The 15692-nt window shown below is 38.3% G+C and overlaps 1 protein-coding gene across 3 annotated transcripts in view; it reads right to left on the minus strand.

Annotated features, from left to right (window-relative positions):
• Positions 1–15340, minus strand: part of LOC118812233 (RAB3A interacting protein (rabin3)) — a 33254-nt gene extending 17914 nt beyond the window's left edge. For all 3 annotated transcript variants that reach the window (XM_036577056.1, XM_036577055.1, XM_036577054.1), the window contains exons 1-4: positions 15123–15340; positions 7163–7265; positions 6650–6919; positions 4378–4582 (exon numbers count right to left, since the gene is read on the minus strand). In XM_036577056.1, coding sequence (XP_036432949.1) covers positions 4378–4582; positions 6650–6894 — 450 coding nt within the window. In that variant the 5' untranslated portion in view covers positions 6895–6919; positions 7163–7265; positions 15123–15340. The remainder of the gene's footprint in view (positions 1–4377; positions 4583–6649; positions 6920–7162; positions 7266–15122) is intronic.
• Between the last annotated feature and the right edge of the window lie 352 nt (positions 15341–15692).

Here is a 15692-nt window from a genome sequence, read left to right on the forward strand (position 1 = left end):
TAATGAGTGTGGGACTCTAAAGCTGCAAAAAGACACATCAATCAACTAGCGAGGCTACAGAGTGGTTTACTATCTTAAGAAAGTACCACCTGACATATACAAACTGCATGACATGAAGTAAGACCCTGTCTCACAAAGCAGAATTTAATGCTTAGTCAGTTTTAAGCTAGTTTGATCTAGCCCTGGATCATACACAGGTCTTAAACCAATCAGGGCTAAGCGTCTGACCATCAAGAACAGCTTTCTGAAAGAAGTGATGCATCCTGTCCTTTTCAGGTCATCCGAATCACACCCCTCCTTTCATAACATTTGTGGCAATAATCAGGTGAAAAACTTTACTCTTTAAGTAAGGCAACAAATCATACTACATAGATATCAAGAATATAAAGCAATTCCCAAATATGACTGTCAGTTGTGTTGTGGGCATATACAGGGCACATTTTTACACATGCTCTGGGAATGTGAGCCTATTACAAACTATTACAGACTACTGGAAATTCATTAATACTACTCTAATGAAAGTGTTAAAATTAAATTATATTCCAAACCCTGCCCTTTATGTTACTCAATGATGGAGAAACTTTTATGCTTAACCAAAGCTGGGCTTCTGCAGCTAAAAAGTTGTTCCTTGTGACCATTGTGACCCCTAAAATGGTGACTGTAAGGCTGAACAAGGCCCCAAACATGTACATCCTACAATTACAAAAAAATGAAATATAAAATAATTATTACTCTAATAAATACAAGAGTTAACCGCAGCTGCACTTGTTTTGTGAAGCTGAATCTTAAGGAACCCTAACCCTGGTTCATGAGACAGGCCCCTGGTTAGTGATGTGAATATACACAACATATTACTAATCAATTGATGTGAGTTATTACTAAGCCTATACACCAATGGAGTGATATTAATTCTGTGCTTGTCCACAGGCTGACATCATGTCAGTCTGGAAAACAATGACTACATAGTTCGGTGGCAAGGTATTCATACACAATCACACAAACACATCTTGTCTTATGCTTAAAGAGTAAACACTTGAAAACACTGACACGCAAAAAACACAGTATACTAATACAGCAAATGTGTCCAGAGACATAATAAAGGAGAAGACAGCTCACTAGATGTAAAATGAATGGGTAAACTTGTAACACTCAACATGTCATCTGTTTACAGGGAAAACCTTGCCCTTCAATAAAAAGCACCAATCTGCTTGTTGGTAAAGCTGCAAGCAGGAACAAATGAAACGAATAATCGATTATTCGGATTATGAATCATTCAGTTACCAAATAACTCTTATGTAGCTCTATGTAACTCTATGTTTAGTTTTTAAATTTAGTTTGAGGTTGTTTTTATGCATTTGCTAACTAACAATGAAGAAAATGAAGATGATAACTTACGCAAAAATTCACTGTTTTGATTAACTTGCAAAGTATCAGCAACAAAATATAACAAAACTAAATCAGTTTTCCCTTAATCAAGTAAATAAAAACAATCTAAATTTAAATTCTAAATTTAAACGGTGCATTCTGTGCTTTGAGCCCTGTGTAGACCAGACAGCACCTAATCTAATACAATATTTTATACTACAGTTAAAACCTTATTCTCTGTTCGTTCACTGCTCTTTTGTTATTGCTTGCCATATGGTGTTTACCAGAAGAGTATAGGTTCCTCTCAAGGTTTCTTCCTTTTGTTTTTAGGGAACTTTTCCTGCCACTGTCGCCATTGGCGACGCTCATGGGGGCTCACACCCGGATTCTACAAGTCATCATCTCTGCGTGCTCTTGTGAGAGTCTCGCTCTCCTCTGGGAGCAGATACTCCCCGCTGCGGACAAGATGCGCTCTGATGGAGCAGATGGGAAAGTGAACGTTTGTGGCAAACTTCTCTATGAACAGTTAAATTTGAACGATTTTGTGTAAACATTTCATTTTCACTTCGTCCAGTTGCCCTGTATGTTCTACCTCCTGAAACTGCAAGTCCCCGTTCCAACTCCATTAACGATTCAAGAGAACACGTATTTCGAAATAGATATTACAGCTCATAACATGAAGTAGGGCGGCTTCGAACATTAATATTAACTAATTAGCTCGCTAGCACAAGAGATGCTCACAGAGATGAATCTTCTTCATACAGTGAACCGACGTATCCGATGAAATCCTCCCAACACCTCTGAGAATTTTGTTCTTGAGGCTGCCAACTCGTTTTTGTTAAGTCTCCAGTATGCGATAATGTCAAAACATCCCTAGTCAGCGCAAGAAACACGTGTGCGTGATGATGTCACTAATGAATCGGGTATTAAATTAGTTGGCAACTAATTCGGTCGTTGATTTTAGTCAACTAAGTCTAATTATCATTGCACCCCTAGTGTATATCTGATTTTAGCACAGGCCATATCTCCAACTGGAAAAAACCCTGCCTTGTCTGAGCTGCTTTAAGAAGATTATCAAGTTTTCCTCCACATCCTCACCTTCCTCCCTTCTTTTTGCTGCACCCATCATCTCTCTGTTTGTCTGTCTCCACCACTCTCAATCCCTTCTTTAATTTGAGTTTATTTCTATAGGAAACTTTTATAAATCAAACTACTTATTAGATTATAATCACACTTAGATTACATGCATAATGCCAGCATTCAAGCAAGTGAAAACACACAAATATGTCTATGCAAGTAGCTGCCATAGCTTGGCTGTTAGTCTAAATTAGCAGGTGGGGGTTGGAGGATATGGCAGATAAAGGCCAGCTTTCTGTCTTAACTGAATAGATCTTTCTTTCTCTGCTGGTCAGGGACAACAGCCTGAGTCTTTATTATGCGCAGCTCCCATCTGCTCATTACTGTAATGGACACTTGAAACTGGACACTAGTGCTTATATGGCCAACTGGGAGAAGCTGTTTTTCTCTACAGGCACTGACTGGGCAGAAGCGTACGTTGAAGATAACATGCACACACAAACATAAGGTTTCTCGACTCAAAAATTATATAATATCAAAGATAAAGGCATATTTGAGCTTTAAAAAACAATTAATTATTAAACAAAGTCATTTTTACCCCAGCACAACACTTTTTTGCCAAATATCATAAACAAGATTTAACTTTAACATAGTGTAACTGTTGTTGACTTTTTGTACAGCTGGGTGACTCCAAATTTACATCAATTTCATCAGGTGCTTACTTTATGAGCAAATCTGATGTTTAAATGTTGTTCACAGTGAACCACAGTAGACAGATGTTTTACATTCTGTTACATTTATGATATTAATGACTCACTGGACTAGATCAACCACAGGTACTACAACAAAGAAGAGCGCGCACACACACACACACACACACACTTCTTCTAAGCCGCTTATCCTTTTGGGTCGCAGGGGGAGCTGGAGCCTATCCCAGCAGTCATTGGGTGGAAAGCACAAAGAAAAGCAGTAAGGGGCTTTTTTGACAAAAGGGTTGGGTTTTGTGCAATGATGAAATCAGTCAACGGAGTAGCACGACTGCCACATTAAAAATTGAAAATCTGTAGTTTCAAAACGGTGTACTGCTATTTCAGCTCAAGTACCATGCCACACTTTAGTGTCTCTTTTGCGGCAGCAGACCAATCAAGACGCTGGGCAAGTGTAAAAAAAATCAATAATAATAAGAATAAGAATAATAATATCCATCAAGTAGTTTACTAAAAATACTTTGAGTTTTCCTGTGTACATGAAAAAAAAAAAGTTTTCTTTAAAATCTATGGCATTTATACGTCCTGCAACTTATTGCAGACACCTCCAATCTGTAACTGGGTCAGTATCAGCAAAAGCATCGTTATCAAGTGGCCTAAGGCTATAATCTGTTACAGTTTGATGAAGGTAGCTTGAAAAGGTAAAAATAAATGTAACTACAAGCAGTAATAATCAGGGTCCAAGCACTAAGAGCTAGTAAGGGAATTTAGTAAACAAGACAAATGATGGGAAACAATTAACTCTGTTTTTGTGATTTTTTTTTTTTGATAAAGGACTGCAGAGAAGATGCATGCCGAATTTTTTACTGACTCACAAAGATTCATCAAAATTGCTAAAAGCTGTATATTATTTAACAACAGTATTTGCAGAGCTGTCTGATTAAACTAAATAAAACATCTGACATCCACCGCTTGTCCCCAAAATGAGATATACTAAATCACATCCCTTAAAACTCATTTAGCCTCACTGACTATTCCTGGCAGAATAGTTGATCTTAATGTAGCTTATCAGTTTACTCTTACAGGGTCAAACCCTGGGCTGAATTGTATAGTCCGACTGCACCAACTGCCTTCATGTATAGGGAATGAAATGTGAGACTAAACATAAAATCTAAAGATTATGGCCACTACTAGACGGATAATAGAAAAGGATCTCCAAAGCCCATACCCGCTGTGCTTTGGCAAGCTCCTCCTTCAGCCTCTCATAACCTTTTTCTCTTACTTCCATTACAGAAGGGCTTCTGAGCCGTGATAGGCTGTCTGTGCTCAGGCCCAACAGATCTTCTCCCTCATCGCCCAACAAGGCCCCCCCAACAACTGACCCCACTTCTTGGGAGGCGGAGCCTGGGGCTGCAGGCTCCAGTACAGGTACACTGTAAAAATAAACACAAAAATAAGTTCACACAAATCAATGATTATCATCAGTGTCTAGATAACATTTCCAGAAGTTGTGAGTGCAAGTTGCAATCCATGCCCTTAATCGATGGTTCCCAATACTAGTCCCTAGGGCCAGGAAGCAGGATATATGGCTTAGCCAGCTAACTACAGGCTTATTTCAATCTAAATTGGGATTTTTTTTTGTCTCACAACGGTAGATCACTTTTTATCAGGCTACATCACCACGGCAGCTTGCTTTGTGTGCTTTTGCTCTGTGGCAGGTTAAGTTTGGAATTTAAGATCTGATTTCTTTGACAAATTAGGGCAAATATCTCAATCAGAGTAGGCCTTCTAATGAAAGTGGACCTCTCTGGTCCTTCTGGCTCACTTTTTTCTTCAGTGGCCTTAATCATTTGAACAATATTGCTTTTTAGCAGAGGAAACATAAATATCAATAATATAAACCAATTATGACTCATTATTTCTTCTTTCTTTAAAAAAAACTAAGCCGTTTGATGACTCCTCAGGTTTCATGTAATTGGCTATTCATCATAAATGTCACACATGAGGATTAATCACAGTTAGAGTATCTACATCTGGGTTAACAGAAAAAGTTAACCGCCATTGTGTAATTAGTGAACTGTAATTGCATTTATTAGTTTTGAAGCCAATCTTAAGATGAGAACTCTGAATGTGCTTTGTGAACAGGCCCCTGGAGCACCCTGCCACATAAATGTTGGTGTTTTCCATGGTCTTAACACATCTGATCCAAATGATCGGATAATTAATTAACCAGTCCTGAGTTGAAAGAGGTGTGTTAGAGCAGAGAAAATGTGCAGAGCAGAGGTACTTCAGGACCAAAGTGGAGAAACACTTGCCTAAATGAGCTCTTCTGAAAGCACACATTAAGGGTAAACTATGTTTTGGCAAATGAAGGCATCAATGAGTAATATGACTGCTGAACGCAAAAAATATCTGTTAAAATAGGTATACATTTTAGGTTTTTAAAGTATAAAGATTCCTTTGGGGGGAAAAAAAGACCAGTTGGGAAAAAAACTCTCAGTTATGGGAGGCAAATCCAGCCAAAAAAGAAATTAAAATTAAAATGTATAAAATGTAAATGCAAACCTCTTTTTGCCATTTCTTTTTCCAGACATCTGAGCAAATATCTTGCCAAAATTGAAAATGAAATACCTACATTTGCAATTTCATTTTTCACATAAGCATAAGTAATTTGTGACAAAAATAAATTTAAAACAGCTATTTGTCATTTCATTTTAGTCATTATTCTGGTATTTCATGGCCATATCTAAAATGAAAAAGCTTTTCATTTGCCACTTTGCTTTTTCGTTTTCAAACTGACCAACATGCAAATATATGTTAATTAGCACTAGGTGGGGCTACGGGGTACATTTTAGGACATCCTCAGACCTCCGGGTCAGAACGGCATCATTCTTCAAGCTAAATGACTTTGAGTCTAGAGAAAAAACACCTTCATGTCTCAGATCTGGTGAAACTGAGCACCAGACCAAACAGCCTCAGAGAAAAGGTATCAGACCAAACGTAAGCCTGGTTGAGTATATACTGGTTCGTATAACTTAGAACACTATTGTGTATTGTCGATATAAATGCCAGTATAACATTTTCATGTTTTTTTCTGAGGCCGTTTGGTCTGACGGCGTTTGGTCTGATGTTCAGTTTCACCAGATCTAAGACATGACGGTTTTTCATTTTAGATATGGCCATGAAATACCAGAATAACAACTAAAATGAAATGACAAATAGCTGTTTTAAATTTTTTTTTGTCACAAAGTACTCATGCTCGTACTGGTTGCTATTTCATTTCATTTTCAATTTTGGCAGGATATTTGTGCAGATGTTTGGAAAAAGAAATGGCAAAAAGAGGTTTGCATTTACATTTTATTGTTTTAATTTTAATTTCATTTTTGGCTGGATTTGCCTCCCGTTCTCAGTGGCATTTTAGCAGACAGATTTAGCTAGCCTACACAAACAGAGCAGTTTTCCTATTGGCCTAAGCGATATTCCAAGCTCTCTGTTTTTACCTGCCATTTTGAGGCTCATCATTGCCTAGGTGTCGGGGGGCCGGGTAAACTGGCTGGGTAGGCAACTGGTCAGCATAGAGGGTGTTGGGAGGGCAGGGGGCAGAGGTCAGGGAATGGGTACGGTACAAGGTGCTTGGCGGCACGCTGGGCTTTAGAGGACGGGGGTCAGCGATGCCATGCAGGTCCGGGGTGGTGGGCGATGCCAGGTTCACCTCATGGAAACCTTCGAGGGGTTCGTTGGCCATAGCCTCAGAGTCGTAATACGCTTATCTGACCAAATACAAGAAATAATTCTCATTAGGAAGGTTATTTTAAAGAACTGTTAGAAATGACTGACAATCAACCTTTTGTCAGCACATTGCTGTTGTGAGGCATGCTAAAGCAGGTCAACACCGAGGCTATGAACACAATCTATGACACTGTATATTTGATTAAACAAGAACACACTAAGATTTGTCTGTAGCTCCATGCAAAGCCAGGAACTGTTAGAAAAGCAAGAAACAGTCTGCTTACCATTATGATGAATGTGTGTGTAATCTAGAAGACATGGTTAAGAAGTGTGAGAGAAAGAACTGGAACTATGGAAATGCCTCAGTGCTCCTGGCTTTGTTTCACCCTAACACAAGAAAACAAACAGAAATTTGAAAGCAACATAACATTTTACATTTTTTACTTGATTCATGATCTGAAAAAGGAGGCACGATGTAAGACAGAAGATGACTTTTACTGTTTAAGTGATAAATGTGAATGACACCATACCACCGATCCATGGACCACTGAAAAGCCATGACAGAAGCTTTCTAGACTCTTGTCAACGTTCAGCACTGAAGTTACATGGGGGAATGAGGCAGAAGAACTCCATAGACACACACTGCTAGTCACGCCCAATCTCTCATCCCAAAGGTGAAACCAACCAATGGTCAATGACACCAGACAAGAGACTTTATTGTTGCAGAAACAAAAATCCAGCTGGTAAGCCTGCTTTTGTGAACATCTTAAAGGGCCAACTCCCTGTCTGTCAAAATGGCTGTTATGGTAATAGGCTGGGCATTGGATAGGTGCCAGTACCACCCTAACAACTATAGCTGTCAACAAACAAGATGTCTTACCATTTCCACTCTGAAGAGTTTTGTGTTTTAAATGACATGAAAGAATATTGCAGTCTATCCATTCCAGAACTGTTCCTATAGTGTCTGGAAAACAATTTTTCTGACTTAATATGACATATCTGTAATTTACAGGCTGATGAAAGCATACAGCCAAGCTATATCAACCCAGTGCAAAAACAAGTTCTACATTTGTAAAAATCAGGCAAGAGTGTACTGAACCTATGACAATGAACTAAAGAACATGGTTAAGACCTGATTTACTGGCTAGGTTGGAGACGTGTCAATTGCACAGGTATACTACATAGCAGAGATGCCAAAAACTCTCCAAAATCAGGTTGCAGTCAGTTTAAAGCATCTGAATGTTTGAATACGTTTAAATACAATACTGTAATGCTGTGAAGCTGCAATCAAACCAAAAAGAGACACTGACTGCTTTGCTTCCAAGACAAAGACGAATGTGTATGCAAAAGCAGCAGAGACAAAGGTACACAATGAGAGGAAGAAAGAGGACCAGCAAGCGGATAAGGGTAAGAGAATGCTGTCAGAGTAAGCTGGGATTCTGCTCAGAATGGCAAGGGAAGCCGTAGCCACCTGTCATGTGAAAATGTCAGAACTCTGCCAGAACAGCAGAGCATGAGGAAAAAGGAGGCAGCCTGTGGAATACTAAATCGCTAACAGCATACACCAGTTTAACAGTATTAATACAGCATACGTTGTATCAGATTACTAACAGCACAGAGATTGAATCAGAACAGGTCACATGCCAAGCATGCTGCTTCCAAGCAGAGAATCACAGGATAATTTGCAGAGTCTTAAAATTTGGAAAATTTACATACATTTTTTTAAAATAAACATGTTATTCTGACCTGTTATTCAGCTGCAGCAAATCATTGCTAAAGACTGGCCAAAAGCATCCTTAAGTGATCTTACAGCAGAATTGCGTTTTGAAGTTGTAGCATTTTGTGTATTCAGCCTTCTTGTCCAGTCTATTATTTCAAAATGACGACTTCACTCAGCAGCTTTCTGTCACACTTAGCAGACTTCTTATGAAGAACCCTCCAGACACAACAATCAAGGACAAATGTAGTCATCCAGATTCCACAGTGTTCTCATGTTGGAAAAAAATAAGATCACATAACTTCTGTACAGACATTTCATAATGGTACCGGGCATGATATGTCTGCATGCAATGTTTATCAACAAATATTCAGTTATTCAAAAAATAACAATAATAAAGAAATTAATTTATATCAGTACTCTAAAACAGCTGCTTACATTTCATGTGTAAAAGCTCTCTCTAAACAGCTGCTGTATGACAATAGCCCATTACACACACAGGCTGCAGTACTTCTTAACTAATAAAAACTGAATGCTGAATATTGCTACAAAAATGGCTGCAAAGCATAAGATTGACATCTATGAGCAAAGGTAATATCCAGTTTTTCATAGTCTGAAATAAATATAACCTAAGTTCACAGCAAAGTATAAAGTGCAGAGTGCAATGTTTTAATAACAGGTGGATTAGCTTAATAATACAATAGCTGCATTCATATCCCTCCTGAGGCACAGGAGAGCTAACTTAACTGTCCAATGTGAGGATACCAGACGAAGTTGGTAAAACACATAAAATAAGCACTCTCAAAGTGTTTCATTGCTGTTTGGTAAGGTTTGTTTAAGGTATGTCCTTGAAGTATTACAAAACAACCTTTATTTGGAGAAGCATTTGATTCATTTCAGACAATTAGACAACACATGAAACAAACCTTGTTAAGATTTTCTGCATACCTCGATTCCTTCTTTTCCTTCGATTTTGCTCCCCTGGGAAGAAAATTCTGTATATTTTTAAGGTAAATGCATCAATCTCTTGCACTTTGAAAGCAAAATTAAGAGGTTAGACCTATGAAGAAGTCTTTGCTCTAAACAAATCTGTGCTTTAGTAATACAATCATACACACTCTGGTTGTATGGGTATGAACTGTGATGACATAGCAAAAATGTCCCACTCACAAAGTATGATAAAGAAGTTTAACAGCTCACCAATGGTCAAAACAAAAAAAACGACTAGAAGATACATAGCGTGCATAACACAAACATTGAGCATGAAACAGTAGTGGCTACCTCAACATTACAAATAGCCTACCATTACATGAAGAGCCAACTTGCTCCTCAGAAGCCTAAAATAGTTACGCTGTCAGAGCATGAGCATGACATAATCTTGTATGTTTGCTGCAGCACCGGCCACAACAAAGAGTTTAACAAAGAATTACATTTCAGAACTTGTTGAAATATCACAGTAACTCTGCATAGAGCACGTAGTCGTATTGTGATGGACGAAAATATGCTACCGAATGTGTTAGCAGCATTGATGTCAACTTTTCCAGCTCTGAAACAAGCTATAGCTAACAGTGCACTGTTTTAAAGCGATGATCTTGTTTTAAAGCGAGAAAGTGTGTCCGACTCGCATTGACATTTATGTTTCCTAACTAGGATAAGTTGCCTCGTGTCTCGGATGCAGCCAGATGACAAGACAGTCCAGTGTGTATCTGAGCATGTGCACTAGGGGTGCAATGATTATTCGTCTTAGTCGACTTAAATCGGTGACCATATTAGTTGGCAACTAATTTTATAGTCGATTCGTTGGTGACGTCATCACGCACGCGTTTCTGGCGCTGACCAGGAATGTTTTGACATTACCGCATACTTGAGACTTAACAAAAATGAGTTGGCAACCTCAAGAAAAAAATTCTCAGAGGTATTGGGAGCATTTCATGCTAAACGCTATTTGTAAAGCCGGCATGGGAGCACATCTTCCATGATGGAGTATCTGAAAAGGAAACATGTTGGCTCACTGGATGAAGAAGATTCGTCTCATCATCAATAATAATGTTCAAAGCCGCCCCACTTCATGTTATGAGCTGTAATATCTATTTCGAAATATGTGTTCTCTTGAATCGTTAATGGAGTTGGAACAGGGAAGTAAGTAACTATTATTCACAACGACCCTGGTTACATTCCAAAAAACGTTCACAGTTTTAGACGCTGCATCGTTGTCTTAACGCCGAGGCTACCAGTACATTCAAATTTATATAAGCTAGCGATTCTTACAGCAGGCATTGTGGCAAAGCAGCTTTACAGAAAAAATCCGGGTGTGAGCCCCCATGAGCGCTGCCAATGGCGACAGTCGCAGGAAAGCTCCCTAAATACAAGAGGAAGAAACCTTTAGAGGAACCCATCCTCTTCTGGTAAACACCATATGGCAAACACTAACAAAAGAGCAGTATAAACAGAGAATAAGGTTTTAACCGTAGTATAAAATATTGTATTAGATTAGGTGCTGTCTGTCAACACAGGGCTCAAAGCACAGAATGCACCGTTTAAATTTAGAATTTAAATTTAGATTGTTTTTATTTACTTGATTAAGGGAAAACTGATTTAGTTTTGTTATATTTTGTTGCTGATACTTTGCACATCATCGGTTTGAAATTTTTTATTTTATCTTTTGTATTAGCAGAAAAATTAATCAAAACAGTGAATTTTTGAGTAAGTTATTCATCTTCATTTTCTTCATTATTAGTTAGCAAATGCATAAAAACAACCTCAAACTAAATTTAAAAACCGACAGCTACATAAGAGTTATTTGGTAATTGAATGATTCATAATCAGAATAATCGATTATTCGTTTCAATAAGATAGATTATTCGACTATAAAATTAGTTGTTTGTTGCAGCCCTAATGTGCACAAATAGCAGGGGAGGGGAGGGGGGCCTGACTGGTAGCGAGAGATTGTTTGTCGAAGTAACAGGGCAAAACAACAACGTTTATGTTATTGTGAGAAGTGTGAATATATTCAGTGGCGGGACAAATGAAACTATGGCGGGCTGCCACGGTCTAGGTAATTAATATGAAACATTGCAGTTTTTCAAAGGTTTGATATTCATGATATTTAAGACAAGTGATGCTAGTAATGTTTTTAAGTAAACGCTGATGCCAATACCTGAATGTTTATTGGTGTTAATGTAGAAACTGTGACCAGTCTAACTGCCTTCAGTTAGACACATAAGTGTAGCTTTTATTTCCGTAGGGTTAAAAATGCAGCAAAATAAAATGTAGACATTTTAGCACAGTAGCATAAACGCTCTTCTCGAGTACAATAAATAAGTCATCAAATACAGGTTTAAAATATAGGTCAAATCTAAACGTCAATACTTCTCTTACACAGAGTATTTGCAAATACCAATATGATTCCGATGTCATCATGCATCCATAGACTAGACGAAAAGTGGTCATTAAACTCTGAAAGATTCTGTTTAAATGAGTCTAGTGCTCTCACCGCTTAAAAAAAATACACCTTGAGGCAAAACAAAATCCTCATCACGGGCCACTTATAGGCGTTTTTATTATTCCTCAGAAGCTAAAGTAGTGTCATATCAAGTCTACAATCTAGTTGTGTTGAGGGGATTATTCCAAGGCTCTGACCACAATGATCCAAAGTGCAGCTTCATATTCACTGAAGTACAGACAAAGGAAGGCTTGTGTTCCCAGTTGAGGAACCACCAAAAAATCCTTTCCTTCTGACAATGAATAATTTGCTTATCAGCACCACTCGTGAGCAGCAGTAACATTAACCCTCTCCACAACCCCATCCATTCTGCTATGCAGCACACAGCTATCTACTCACTTTGGCGCCTCAACGTTATAGAATGAACTGCAAACAGAGCATTGCACCAAAGCAAAGAATGTTCATCTATTATTTGGAGTAGCGTACTATTTTTTTATCTTACCACCCTGGCCATGTGAGCATAGATATCATCTGGATTGTTTTCGATGGTTAAAGTCCATTCCTGTGTGTTATAAAACCAATTCCTTATTGCTTCTAAACACACACATGAACCTTAAGTTATGCATTCTCTATTGCTGGTGGTATGGATAAAATTCAATTTCATGATATTTTTCAAATATACACTATATTGCCAAAAGTATTCACTCACCTATCCAAATCATTGAATTCAGGTAATCCAATCACTTCCATGGCCACAGGTGTATAAACCCAAGCACCTAGGCATGCAGACTGCTTCTACAAACATTTGTGAAAGAATGGGTCGCTGTCAGGAGCTCAGTAAATTCCAGCATGGTACCGTGATAGGATGCCACCTGTGCAACAAGTCCAGTCATGAAATTTCCTCGCTACTAAATATTCCACAGTCAACTGTCAGTGGTATTATAACAAAGTGGAAGTGGATTGGGAACGCTAGGCCACGTAAAATGACAGAGCGGGGTCAGAGGATGCTGAGGCGCATAGTGCGCAGAGGTCGCCAACTTTCTGCAGAGTCAATCGCTACAGATCTCCAAACTTCATGTAGCCTTCAGATTAGCTCAAGAACAGCGTAGAGAGCTTCATGGAATGGGTTTCCATGGCCGAGCAGCTGCATCCACGCTTGGTTACATCACCAAGCGAAATGCAAAGTGTCGAATGCCGTAATAATAATAATAAATATTAATAAAGGTCATAAATGCTTTACGGAATGCTAGCATTCTATGCTAAAAACTGACATAGCTTGTTTTGACTGGACTGTTCTGTTTTCTTCTCCTTAACGAAGGGAATAATGTACTGTGTACTTAAACCAGCATGGCAACAGGAACACCACAACATTATGAAACAAAATGTTGTCCTCTTTATTCAGAAATACTGCTAAAACTAAACATCATTATTCTTCTGTGATACCAGTACCACATATATCATCTAGTTTTAGTAGGCACTTCTCCAGAAACAAATAAAACAAATGAAAAAGTTTGTGAGTACAAACTAACTAAAGCTGCGTATATTTGCTTGGAAATGAGCCATGTCAGCTACAACCGAAGTGGTCAAATGTGTCAGGGAAGCTGTGCTGGAACAGCATGCGTGGTGATGCAACAGAAGTGTCCCTCTCTGCACATGAACAGTAATATTAGAAAGAACGGTCCAAGAATGCAGCACATTTGCAGATCAGGTGTCTGCCTGCCCTACAGCCCTGCTGTCACCACAGACTGCAGAACGGCCTTTGAACAAAGATACAAGAAGACATACATCACCATTTGAACCCTGTAATGAGTTTGTAATGACTTTGTGTCTTACCTATTTATTTATTCATTTACTACAAGCTGGGGGAAAAAATTGACAGATGCCACATAAAAATACCTACATAAATGTTACATAATTTCAACTAAACAAACCTATAGATATTATGCATTCAATAGAAACTACAAAAAGCAGTAAGGAGGATATTTTGTTCATTTGTGTTTGCATGGTTTTTCACGATTGCTATCTAATTTGTCTGTTTATTAATTTATGTATAACTGTAATGTGACTCCATGCAACTATCCTGTTTAAACAGTTGTTTTCAACACTGTTCAATCAAAAATGTAGCCATTAAAGCATATAAATACATATTTGCAACCTCAACGTGGAGCATCACCAGGTCTTCAAGGGAAGCTGAAGAAAAAAGCCTCATTATCTGACTGCAGAAACCAGTTACCAAGACTGCATCTTCTGGAAGATGGGGGATGGGAAACACCAGGCAATGTTCATCATATGTATAGGGTGGCTCCCAATCAATGCAATTGGTACGTCTTAAAAATGCAGAACTGGAAAACAATTCAGCAGGCATACATGTATTGCAAGGCCAACAAGGGGGCCTATCAAGACTCTTAGTCGAGGAGCACTTATCTAGGATTAGATTTCTGCAGCTCAATTGTTTATCAGGGCATTAGGGGGTGTAAAAACATATGACATAGCAGGAACACCAATAATCCCAATACTCACTAGAAAAGGTACAAATATGCTGCGTGCTACACCAGGCTTATTTTGGCATGTCCACTTTATACTCATCTTCCACACGACATCCCGTAGCTGCTGACACATAGCACTGTGCTACCACTGAGTGAAGCTTTTAAAGCAAAAGCAGCCGCCTGAGCTAGCTATCAGTCTACTTGCTATTACAATAGCCTGCTGTTATTGAAGTAACCAAACCGCTGAGGTTGATGTTCTTACAAATGAACTGTAACGTTATCTTACAAGTCGTCACGTAGCTCACGAATAACCATCAATGTAGCTATAAAACAGCTTAAAACGGCTAAACCAAAAATGAATAAAAACTTAGCTAAAGCTATTGAAACGCTTACAGCCTTAACAACGTCCGCTGCTAGCTAGCTAACGTAAATTACATACTAACCTAAATATATTTTACTAAAGACAGTGGAGAAAATTAAGGAGTTGTTGTACAAGCATGGTCACTAAACCCTGTTACTGAGTGGGTTAGCTGGTTGCTAACACAGCGGTAGCTCGCTGACTGGGTGAACAGCAAACGAATGTTTATGTATCAACATACCTACAAGAAGTTAGGATGTCGCAGACTTTCAGTGACCAGTGACGTTGCTCCTTGATCAACCCAACATCTAAAAATATTCCAAAACCCGAGTGATGAAAACATTTCAGTCATCCCTCTCCGTCGTGTCCTTCTCGGTGTATCCCCTGGCTGGCGACGGTGCGAGCTGAACGCGGCGCATCCTAGCTAACCAAAGGACCGAGCCTCCAACCGGCCGTTTGCGTCACGCGCACCTGCCCCTTCTCTCTCGGGCGCTCTCACGCCTACATATAATAATATACAATGAACAAAAATTAAATGAAAAAAAAAGTATATATATATATATATATATATAATATATATATAATATATATATATATATATTCCTTATAAATAAAGAAAATAAAAATAAACAAACCGAAAAAATAACAGTAAAATAAAATACAAACAAAAGTGTTATTAGGCCTACAATAAATACAAATGAAAAATAAATAAATAAATATAATAAACAAAAATAAATAAATGATTAAAATACAATAAAATAAAATTCAAATAGAATTAAAAAAAAAAACAAAACAGGCGCATGAGAATTAT

This window comes from Colossoma macropomum, unplaced genomic scaffold, assembly GCF_904425465.1.
Source record: "Colossoma macropomum unplaced genomic scaffold, Colossoma_macropomum, whole genome shotgun sequence".
NCBI classification, from domain to species: domain Eukaryota; kingdom Metazoa; phylum Chordata; class Actinopteri; order Characiformes; family Serrasalmidae; genus Colossoma; species Colossoma macropomum.